This window comes from Podarcis muralis, chromosome 3 (genome assembly GCF_964188315.1).
Source record: "Podarcis muralis chromosome 3, rPodMur119.hap1.1, whole genome shotgun sequence".
NCBI lineage: Eukaryota > Metazoa > Chordata > Lepidosauria > Squamata > Lacertidae > Podarcis > Podarcis muralis.
In genome coordinates this window covers 51,659,836-51,672,187 of record NC_135657.1, presented here as the reverse complement: position 1 = coordinate 51,672,187, position 12,352 = coordinate 51,659,836, and the positions used below count along the sequence as shown (strand labels likewise).

Genomic DNA, 12,352 nt, shown 5'->3' with positions numbered 1-12,352 from the left:
CACCATTCTGCAAACATTACACTTGGCATCTTGCCATATTCTAGTGGACACTAAATTTTGTATTGCTCAATAAAACTGTGTCATGAGTCCTTTGGTTCGCCTGGACATCATGTAGGCTTAATTTAGATTTCTGTTTTTCCCCCCTGTGTGCACTTCCAGGTGGAGATAGAGAAGCTGGACTATCATCACTATCTGCCACTGTTTTTCGATGGTCTATGTGAAATGCAATTTCCCTATGAGTTTTTTGCTCGGCAAGGCATCCATGACATGCTGGAGCATGGAGGGAACAAGATCCTTCCTGTCATTCCTCAGCTCATTATCCCAATAAAAAGTAAGTGTGCATATGGAGGAAAGCTAACATTGAAGTTATATATTCAAGCTTTTTGACAAGTTACTAATTAAGCAATAAAGCATGACAGGCTTTCAAGTGGATGATGGCAAATCTGAGTCAATTGTGAGATAGAAGACCAGAAGCCTTTTGCCTTCAATCACACATTTGGTACCTGAATCCCATAAAATTGTGCTGTCTGAATTCCCTGACTCTAATGCTGCTTTTAGTAAATAATAAATTAAATTACCTTTTTCTTCTAGTCCCCATCCAGCCATCTTATGAAAAGCACTCAGAAAAGAAAGGTGAAAAAGTACCCCAAAAAAGTTTTTAATGGCTTTATCTTCATTTTCTTTGCTATTTTTAAGCACATTGGTCATCTTTATTCCTAATGTCATGTCTTTTCACATCAGCATGATAATGGCCTGGTTTGGCTGCATATATTAAACAGATATGTATGAGACTTGGTTCTCTTATGGTTCATCTTCGCATCACCAGTGCAAAGATGGTGTGCCAGTGTGGTGTAGTGGTTAATCTGGTGAATCTGGTGAACCCGGTTCACGTCCCTGCTCCTCCACATGCAGCTGCGGGGTGAGCTTGGGCTAGCGTGGTGTAGTGGTTAAGAGCGGTGGACTCGTAATCTGATGAACCGGGTTCGCTTCCCCGCTCTTCCACATGTAGCTGCTGGGTGACCTTGGGCTAGTCACACTTCTCTGAAGTCTCTCAGCATCACTCACCTCACAGAGTGTTTGTTGTGGGGGAGGAAGGGAAAAGAGAATGTTAGCCGCTTTGAGACTCCTTAAAGGTAAAAGGACCCCTGACCATTAGGTCCAGTCGTGACCGACTCTGGGGTTGCGGCACTCATCTCGCTTTATTGGCTGAGGGAGCCGGCGTACAGCTTCCAGGTCATGTAGTCAGCATGACTAAGCTGCTTCTGGCAAACCAGAGCAGCGCACGGAAATGCCATTTACCTTCCCACCGGAGCGGTACCTTTTTATCTACTTGCACGGGATATCAAATCCAAACTCCTCCTCCTCCTCTTATTCTTCTTTTCCTCCTCCTTCTTCTCCTTCTCCTTCTCCTTCCTTCCTTCCTTCCTCTCTTAAAAGTGGACTGCAGTTCAGCACTTCCTGGGTTAATTAACCATAGTTTCCAATTACACATGAACCCTGAAACTATAGTTATTAGGATCAGAAGTAACTGTGGTTTAAGATCCTGGCTTGTTCCAATCCTAGTAATCATAGTTTTCCAGTTCAGATCTAATGGGGAATGAGAGTTAATTAAACCAAGAAGTGTAAGTGTTGAGATGAGAACTCAATTAGAACAGTAGGGTATGTATGGTGTGGCAGAGCTCTCCACACTGCTGCTTACATGAACGGGACTGCAAAGGGATGGTGATGAGAGCAGGGTAGTGTTTGTACACTACTGCAAGCATAAGATTGGCACAAGCAGTTGCACTGGTGCATCTGAGTGGCGCTGACCTCGATCTACTCCAGACTCTACCTTGAAATGCTACTACCTTGAAATATTTGTGAACTTTGTCCAATATGCATTTTTATCTCATCCAAATAATCTGCTGACATAGTACTACTAGGTAAGTCTCCTTTGGAAATCTCTCAAATATCCCTCTCTTTCAGCTCCCTATATCCACAGATAACAACAATTTCCAGAGTGCTTGTCAAATGTACAAATGTTGCAAAACCTTCTTCTGCTGTCAGTTGAAGCTGATGACCATCTGAGTATTTTCATCTTTCTCCCCCTCACCCCATTTTGCTCTTCTTGTACCAAGGCTGAATGCAGGGAGACTCCCATCTTCTTCCACCTCACAAATAGGGAACAATAATTGGGTTGCCCCCCCCCCCACTACCAAGGGCAGTCTGAGAAAAAACCGATAGAACGAAAGAGCTTCCCCCCTTCTGGGCAAGTATCCGAACCAGCCTCCGGTAGTTATAAAGCAGCTGATTCCCATTGGAAGGTTGCTTGAGTGAGGGTGGTTGAGAGTATAGTTATGGAATGAAGATAAACAAGAAAGAAATAACAAAGGATTAATTCAGCTCTTGCAGTTAAAACTTGATAAGACAATTAAACTACACCCAAATGTGTTTTAGGCTTCATGTAATCAGCTCACATTGTTTCACATTTTGTAAGACTCCACTGCCTTTCTGGCCTTTCAAAATGCCTTGTAAAAGTATTTTTAGAACACATGAAAACAGCTCAAGAACAGGGAAGAAATTCAGGGGATGGCCTGCAGGGACTGATATATCAAGAAAGGTTAAAATATATAGATTACAGAGTGCAAATGTTAACAGTTTGTAAATGTACTGTCTGGGGAGGTGGATATTTTACTTTATCTTAACTGTTTAAATCAAGACAAGATGCCTTTCTAACAGAATCTAGATTGATCTGGGAATTTCTTGAAATCCAGCTCTCTGTGCCTTTGAGCTTTTCCAGATAAAAGTTGTTTCACACAGGAAAGACCAGCAGATGCTACTTTGCGGCTCTAAGTGCCAAAAAAAAGTTGCTCCCTTCATGGTTCCTTTATCCTACCCACCCCCCTTTTGAAGCCCTTTTGCACTGCCTCCATTCAGCTAAATGAAGCCAAGTGTTCATATTTGTATAAACAAAGATATTGTATTGTAATAGATAGACACTTCGGTCCATTCATTTGTGTGGTGAAAGGCAAAAGGACCTGCAATTGCTTCCACATGTCAGATCTGTTACCCCTGGACTCTACAATGTGTATATATTGGGGTTCTGTTCCCTACTGAGGGATTTACAGAAACCTCAAATTATACTGCCCATATAACCTAATGGTTTGGACAATCCCTGCATACTTTAAATTCACAGTTGCCATATGTTCATGGGTGTCCTAATATCTTTCCTTCACAATGTACTTCTCTTGTAGGAGTATTGCATTTCCTGAATACTCACATCATATTTTTCCTAGCTAGTGTGTCCTAAGATTGAGCTCATTAGTTTCATGTGGAAAGTGGTTGCATGCTAGAACTATTAAATGGGTGCCCATGACATCACTGTTGAGTGACCAAACTCCTCCTCCCCAATTGTGCCTGAAAAATTGTGATTTTTTTTTTAATTTTACCATTTGGAAGGGTTGATGTCTGCCCAGGAGATTGGAATTGTTACTTTCCTGCAAATGACCACACAGAACAAGTCAAATTGGTTGTTGCAGCACCAAGGAGACCTCCTGGTGATCAAGTGAAATGAGGACTTTTGAGCCTCTGCCTCCATTCCATCTCTTCTAGGTTCTACTCACTTTTGGAGAACTCAGGTCTCTTCAAAGGCCATTCTCTGGCCTGTTGATGGACATTCCTCTTACCTTCCCTAGTGTCCCACCTGCTGCTTCCTTGTGCTGCTGGACTGGTGAGGTTATGTGGGAGCCTGGGAGGCATTTGGTTCCTAAGGTCCAGCAGGCCACTGTAATGCTTCCAACTCTGGTTCTAGAAGCCCTGGTGCTGTGCCATCTGGTTCAGTGAGCTCCCTGCATACCTGCTTCATCTTATGTTGTCCTCTGATCACCGCCATCAGACTCCTAGCTCCTGGTGGCTGCACCATCCAGTTCAGTGCTGAGCCATAAAAAATTGTTTTAGCATTGCTTTTTTCAGTGCTGCTACCTGCCAACATAAACCTCTGATGCTGCTTGGTAAGATTGCAGGGAGCACTAATGTGGTGCATTAAGGCTCCTTGCCCAGGACCCTCTCAAAGCTGGCACTAGAAACTGGTGTGACTTAAAGTGCGACCCTAAATTCTTAATCAATTCCCTATTAAGGAATTCAGGCTCCATTAAAATCAATGGGGTGTTTTTATAAAAAAAACAAATTTGACCTAGATGCCTTATCTTGAAGTAACCATCTCTTTTATCAAAGGTTGTGAAATACTGGAGCATTGACATTCAATAGCTGAAAAAGTGCATTTGCAATTACCATGTCTAAATTGGATTCTGTAGCTTAGAAAAAGTCACTTCAGCAATTCCTAGTGTTGTAAGAAGCAGAATTTCCTGTTATCATTTCCCATCAAGCATAGCTACTATATGAAGCTACTGTCACAAGTATATTAAACTAATGCTTCTGCACAACCATGTCTGAAGGGTTAATTAAATCCTAGTTCCTCTAACAATTGCCGAAATAGAAACAAAAGGTAGGAAACAACTGTTCAGCATGGAATTTTTTGGAAGGGGCTGGATAATCTTGAAGAAAAGTCTACTATAGAAATGAGGAACAGAAGGAACAAAATTCAGGTGTTAAGAACAACTGGAGATCAAATTAGCAGGGGGGAAAGTTGGATTGGAGAAACATATGGTCATGGAGACTGAATGGAAAGATGGAGCATAATAAATAGAAGCAATCAAACAATTAGCCAGATAGGGGTGTAGCACAGTTTTGTTCCATCAGTGCAATATTCCAAATGAAAATGTTACTCCAGGACTTGCAGGGCGTTGTTTTGAAAATGATGACTGATGTGATAAAAATGTTTAGTATCAATGCATAGTTTGGTGACGATAATTTGTATTGATTCCATATTGATTCAATACTACATAATAGGATGTCCTGTATTAGTCCAGGACTTTATGAAGCTCACTAGCCATCTCTTAACACCACAAAGTTATTGTGAGGATAAATTTTGGGGTGGGGAAAATCCATGTGCTCTGCATCCTGGGTAAAATAATAATCACAATAGTATTTTTTAAAAACCCAACAAACATTGCAATCACTATAATATCAAAGACAGTAACATAAAGCAAATAGCAACAAATTCATCAAAACAATACAATTCAATAAAGTCATAGTAACTCATAGTATTATCAGGATTCTTGCTAATCACATAGAACTTTAATATGGACATTTGAAGAAAAAAAAATGATCTGGCATTGTCTATATACTCTATGACTTCCTTGAGGGAAAGTGAGCCTTCATAAAATTGTTTTCATTAAAAAGATTCCCAGCACCACCACTATCACTATTGTAATGTTTTACGTTTTTAATGAGATTGTATATTGCAGAACACAGACACATTCTCCGGTGTAAAATTCTGTTTATCGAGGGAAGGTAGCATCATTATTTTTTACAGTATTTGGCATCTTAGAGAGTGACAGATTCCTTCAAGCTATCCAACAACAACAACAAAAAATCTCCTCTGGTTGGTTTCTGTCTCTTTATCCATTAGATGTCAAAAGCATTACTCAAGGAAAAGGAAGAATCTTAAACGATCCGGAACAGTTAGAGTTAGAGTATATATACAAGAGAAACTGCTTTTGGTCAGTGACTTACAGCAACAAATAATGAAATATGGGGAGAAGTTAATTTTTTTCCTTTGGCCTGTTAAGAACTGGAAGGTTTGGTACTAAATAGCCCTGTGAAAGGTTATGCACTCAAGCTGTTCCTCTCTGTTAATGTTCTCATATGGCCCTAAGTGGAACATCTGGTCATTTTCTTTTGACAAAACAAGTTACAAGGCATAAATAAGGCTTTGAATTGCCACAGTAATGTATAATTATGTTGAGTAATACATTAACAATGGGACGTGGGCGGTGGTGTGGTCTAAACTGTTCTTGGGCTTGCCGATCAGAAGGCCGGTGGTTCGAATCCCTTCGACAGGGTGAGCTCCTGTTACTCTGTCCAAGCTTCTGCCAACCTAGCAGCTTGAAGGCATGTCAGTGCAAGTAGATAAATACGTAACACTATGGTGGGAAGGTAAACAGCTCTGGTTTCCGTCACCATGTCCCGTTGTGCCAGAAGCAGCTTAGCGATGCTGCCCCCATGACCCAGAAAGCTGTCTGTGGACAAATGCCTGCTCCCTCGGCCTGAAGCGAGATGTGCGCCACTACCCCATAGTTGCCTTTGACTGGACTTTAACCATCCAGGGGTCCTTTACCTTTACCTTTTTTACCTTAATACATTAACAGCGCAATCCTATGCATTCAGTAGTAAGTCACATTAAGCTGAATGGGGCTTACTCCCAGGTAAGTGGATATGGTTTTGCAGGCGTGTTGTAACTCCTCTCTAGCTCCCATAAGTCAAAATGAAGCTAGGCTTTGACAGGGTTATCTTTACTTAAATCCTTATGTATATTAAATTATTAACGCTGGCATTTTTATAATAATTAAATTACTACATTCTTATATAAAATAGTTTCTTAGATAGTGGAGCAGATAATTTTTTTGTTACTGGGAAAGTGGAGTTTTTTTTACTTCATAAAGAAGGGTATAAAATGATATTTTAATTGTAAGAAACGGCATGCCAACTGCAGCAGTTCAACCCTTGGAGATTACAGTTGCCTCAAATGAGGAACCTACAAGGGAAATGTCGATCTCAGGTTAGCTGAAGGGTGAAGTGATTTTGCCAGGGGGACATCTCCCCTAGTCCGTCCATGGCAGTCTCCCTGGTAATACAACAAAGTTAGAGTCACACCTCTTCCATGCTATCCTGAATAGTTCATGTATCACTCCACATTCTATTTAATAAAGCTGTGAGCTGATTAATCGTGATTATTGATGTTTGCATCTACATTTCCTTCACATAGAAATCATTCTGTATTCATAATATTCAAGTTCAACCATATATACATAGCATATCCCTTCTGATTGTCTTTCTGACATTACAGTGTAGTGTAATGATATTTTCAAATTTAGTTGTTATTTTGAAAAAGGATTTCACAATGCTGGGCTTCATAATATGCTAATCCACCAGTATTAGACAGTCCTCCATAACTGTACAAGTGGGCTTAAAAATTCTGCTACAACTTTGCAAAAATGTGAACGCATGGTAAATATTTAAACCTACAGTATTTAACATTTGTTCCAAGGCTGCATCATTTTGGAGGAGGAGGAGGCCAATAACTTGGATAATTTGTATTCAAATTATACATTTGAAAATATAATTGACTTTTAAGACAAGGGAGAATACAACATTCTTCCTTTAAAAATAAAACATAAAACAAGTGAATGGAGACAAAAGGTATTATTGAAAGCCATAGCAAAATTCAGCTGCTTAAAACTACACAAAAATTTCTCAAGTAGGCAAGAATCCTTATTCTTTATCAGATTGTTTGTCTTTTAAAAGAAGCCTACAAGCTTTTCTCTGTAAACATTTGTCTCATTGTGCTGGTTCTTCAAACACTAAGAATTGTTAATTGAAATGAATAAAGCGATTGCTAAGCAAGCAGATACAAACAGGCTAATTGTTGCATTAGAATGTCTCTATTGTCAACATTTGCGGGTTGCCTTCGCGGTTCCATTAGTCCCAGTGGTACTTACTGATAGCTTTTTTTTTCTTCTTTCTTTTTTGGAAACAGTAGCATAGGCAGCAAGGAGGAATAATGAGCTGCCTTCTTGGGGTTAGTGAGGAGTCAGCACAAATTGTGGGAACAAATAACAGTCAGACAAGGCAGTGTTTTATAACATTGGGGCTGCAATCCATCTTTGGGTTCCTTCAAAGCTGGGCTAATAAAGGCCCACTTACAATCCCCAGCAGAGTACAGTTTAATTAAATTTGTCCATTAGAGGATTTCTCCCCCTCCCTTGTACATTCCTGAAATTAATTCTTCTGTTTTCTGCTTGTCTCTTTTCCTTTATCAAAGATGCGCTGAACCTTCGAAACCGACAGGTCATCTGCATCACGCTCAAAGTTCTCCAGCACCTGGTTGTGTCAGCTGACATGGTGGGGGAAGCCTTAGTGCCCTATTATCGACAGATTCTCCCCATTTTAAACATCTTTAAGAATATGAATGGTGAGTGATCCTAGCAGTTACCGCACCTAGCAAGCCCTCCAGCCAGGAGGGGCTTGAGGCAGGGTTAATTAACAGCACAGTTAGATTTTACTACTGCATATAAACTCAGATACATTTGGCACCCTCTCCTGTTATTCTCCAGGGATGGAGCAAAATTAACAACTTCATTTATTACTTCTTACTGGTAGAGCTTATTCAACACATTACAGAAGCACTAGAGCAGCTCTGTAATCTACCAATAATTAATTTGTAAAGTTTTGTAGCACTTAATTCATTAATAGATTACACACACCCCTGCACTGCTTTCACCTGACAAGTTAAGACTCTACCTCTTGATCCTTCTCAGAACTTTTCTAATTGGCAAAGTTTGGTGTCATTATTTCCTGCCTTGGTACCCAATATAAGTAAAGTTTTAAACTGATTTATTCAGTTTGAAAGGTAATTTAGTTTTAAAGGAATTTGTTATTCCAAATTCTTTATATTCCTGTTGTTATAAAGTTGCTCTAGCTGTTGAGCAGTTTAAATATTTCAGTAGGGAAGTATTTTTACTTCGTTAAAAATCTCATTTTATGTCTTTAAAAATGAAGTTTACTTAATGAAGAATTAGTGTATAAACTCTGCATGCCTCAACCAAGCTGCCATTCCTCTTCAAAACCACTTGATATATTGTTGGATCGGTCACTTTTAAGTAATTACCTTAACATTTTGTTCTATTATTTTAGTATAGCAATGCAGATGAAACTATCTGGGTTTGCTGGAAGCCAGGCTAATTAAGATAATACAATTTGTGAGATGTCAAAAATAAAAATAAAAATCTGGTATTTCAGTAACATATTCACAAGCCTTACCTTTCACTCACATTGCCACCCTATGCATAATCTTATTTAGTTTGTAACTTACTTCATGGCCCATAAAGTTTAGGTGAAACAGCAACAGTAGTTGTTACTTGGGGAGGAAAGGGCTATTAAATGAGTTGGGGACTTTTGATCGATGCAAATTGTGTATTATTAGCCAATTAACCATTAAAATGCTATCTGATGTGGCTAGAAGAATGGTAATGAGCAGCATCAAGGTAATAATAATAATATTTTTATTATTTGTACCCCACCCATCTAACTGGGTTGTCCTAGGCACTCTGGGCGGTATGGAGAATTGTGGAACATCGATGAAATGTGACAGTTCATTGCTCTGACATACATGGAATTCCAGAGCAAGCAGGCTTCTCTCTATTCTCTTGAATGGATGCAACCACTTTCTGTGTCCATCTCTTTTCATTTGTGGTGCTGCCCCTTCTCTTGAGAAAGCGAAATACAAAGCAAATTAAAATTTTTAAATAAATAGGGGTTACCCAGTAGAACCTTCCCCCCCCCCTTAAGTCTGGGGCTATTCTCTCCAGAATCATATTAAGAACTCATTTAAGGAGAGGGAAGAATTGAATCAAACTGCTTTTCTTGTAGTTTTTAACATTATAAAATTATGCTTTAAATAGATGGAGAACCATGTAAAAGTAAATTACACTTCTACACTGGTCAGACTATTAGAATTATGAATAAAATATTTGAGGCAATAAGCTTTTATAATTGCTGTACCAGTGCTATTTTTCTACAAAAAGAGGTGCTGAAACTCATGAGCGCCTCCCTTGTTCTCTTATAATGGCAATGGCACCCACCTGAGAGGTGCTGAAACTGAGTTCTGGTGAGTGCCGGCTGAAAAAGAAAGCCCTGGCTATAGGTCTGTTGAAGTTGCACTGCCATATTTTCTGGTATCTGGTTTTTCTTCTTACTCATTGAGAACCCAATAGTTAAATATTTCTGGAGATTAAAAAATAAGAAAAATATAATGTCTGTGACATGGCTTAGGTCTGTTGTCAACCCTGTGACACAACTTGAATCTATTACCTTCTGGAACTCAATACAGTACCAAAATTTGGTGTTTCTTTACAAGGTGCATTTTAAAACAAATCAATGGGAGAAAAAAACCCCATTTTTTAGTATCTGAAAGTGTTTTATTTTTGTTGTTAAAATAATGAACCCTTGTTGTGCAGTTCATATTATAAATGGAGTTTTCTGAAGGTGCCTGAGGTAAATAAATGCTTAAAAGAATTAGGAATGCATTTTACGCTTTTTAGTGAGAAGACAGAATTTATGATGCAGGAGGACCAAAGGGAATCTTCAAAGCTTAGCACTGTCATGTGTTGCATTCTATGGATATTATATAAAGCATGGGAAGTGGAAATTAGTTTGATAAGTGTTAGACAGTTGTATCAAGTAAATGCTTTTTGCATAACATAGTCAGGTAAATGGAAATGCCATTGATTTGCTTTAACAACTATTATATGCTGTCAAGTGAAAACGACTGTAATGGCTTATATGCATTATAAAGTAAAAACATTTTCATGTCATCAATTTATCTTATTCAGTAGTGATCAATAACTGTTTGTGAAATGCTGTGCAGATTAAACAGCCCAGAATATTTTGAAACAAAACCCTGTTGACCTCTGCAGCATACAGAGTAAAGGCACAGATTTAAAATGTATTAAATTAAGTTAATCATTTTGATATCTGTAAGCCCTGATGTGCTAAAAGTTAAAGCGTTAAAAGCTTCTTTTGTAATAGAAGGCCATCATTGTTGGTCAATAAAATGTTGACCCATTGAAATTAATGAACCTAACTTAGTCATGTTACTTCATTTCACTGGGTCTACTCTGAGTAAAAGTGAGTAAAACCATCCCATGAAAAGACATTAACTTCTGGAATCAGAACTTTGAACATATGCAATACTTCCTGACAGTTTATCTATAGATTAGTGGGGAACCACTAGAGTTAACTATAAGACCTGTAATCACAGTTATGCAATACAAACTTACTTTGCGTATTAAGTGTTAACTGGAACCACTCACAGAATCTTAAGTCTAGTCACTAACCGTCTGGATTTAAACACATTAAAGTAAGTCACACACATCTCAATAATCTGGTTAAGGCCATCTGTTGCCTACTGAAATCCTGCCTAAATCGGTGGAATTAGTATTCTAGTGTTAGTAGTTTGTAGTCTAAAGGTATCTGACAGTGCTATTTTATAAGGTAGCATTATCTGAACACAAGATTCCTTCATTTTCAGCTAATCCCGCCCCCATATGACACATCCCACAATTTTCGGTATACCCCCCGCCCTTCTGGAGGGACTTTTCAGCAGTTGCAAGGGCCCAAAAGCGACGGCGGGGGGGGGGGGGATATCTACTATGTGAGTTTACCTTCTGCTCATGCAGTGTTGGATTCCACTCCCTAATATAAGGGTAGTCAATGTGGTGCAGTTCATAAATATCGGACTGCAACTGTAATCAGTTCTGACCATTAGCCATAGTGGTTTGGGCTCATGGGAGCTGCAGTTCAAAAAATATGGAAGGCGCCATATTTGCTATCCCTGCCATAATACTTAGCAGCCACCACTAGGTTACTGCAATGCATTATATGTGGGGCTGCCTTTGAAGATGATTTGGAAACTGCAGCTGGTGTAGAATTTGGTGGCCAGGTTGCTCACTGATGCAAGACGGTCTAAGCCAGCCTTTCTCAACCTGTGGGTCCCCAGATGTTATTGAACTACAACTCCCATCACCCCTAGCTAGCAAGGCCAGAGCTCAGGGATGATGGGAGTTGTATTCCAACAACATCTGGGGACCCACAGGTTGAGAACCGGTGGACTAAGCACTGATTGCACTGGCTACCAATTATTTTTGGGTTCAATTCAAAGTGCTGGTTTTGTCCTATAAAGTATCATGCATCTCAGAGCCCCAGTACTTCAGCTTAGGAAGCTGTCTTATCCTGAGTCAGACCATTGGGTCCATCTGACTCAGTATTGTCTACACTGACTGGCAGCAGCTCTCCAGGGCCTCAAGCAGGGTTCTTTCTTAGATCCACCTAGATATGCCAGGGGTTGGGACCTCCTGCATGCAAGCAGATGCTCTACCATTGAGCTACAGCCCTTTCCCAAGGACTGCCTCTCTCCATAGGAACTGACCCAGCCTCTTCTCCATGTGCGCCCACCACAGGAGGTCTGGAGAGGGGAAACATAAGAATGGGCCTTTTCAGTGGTGGGTCACCTCTTGTAAAAAGGTTTTCCTCTAGGGGGCTTGCCTAGTGCCATCCTTGTCAAGTTTTGGGTGCCTTTTTATTTATTCTTAAATATTATTTATTTCCTTTAGATATACAACAGAATAATAATAATAATAATAATAATAATAATAATAATAATAATAATAATAATAATAATTTATTATTTGTACCC

The 12,352-nt window shown here is 39.4% G+C and overlaps 1 protein-coding gene across 2 annotated transcripts in view; it reads left to right on the top strand.

Moving 5' to 3' along the window:
• Positions 1–12,352, top strand: part of PACRG (parkin coregulated) — a 223,735-nt gene that overhangs the window by 105,781 nt on the left and 105,602 nt on the right. Inside the window, exons 3-4 of one of the 2 annotated variants that reach the window (XM_028723844.2) lie at positions 160–331; positions 7,922–8,071. In XM_028723844.2, the coding sequence (XP_028579677.1) occupies positions 160–331; positions 7,922–8,071 (322 nt within the window). The remainder of the gene's footprint in view (positions 1–159; positions 332–7,921; positions 8,072–12,352) is intronic. The other variant, XM_028723846.2, reaches the window with a different exon arrangement.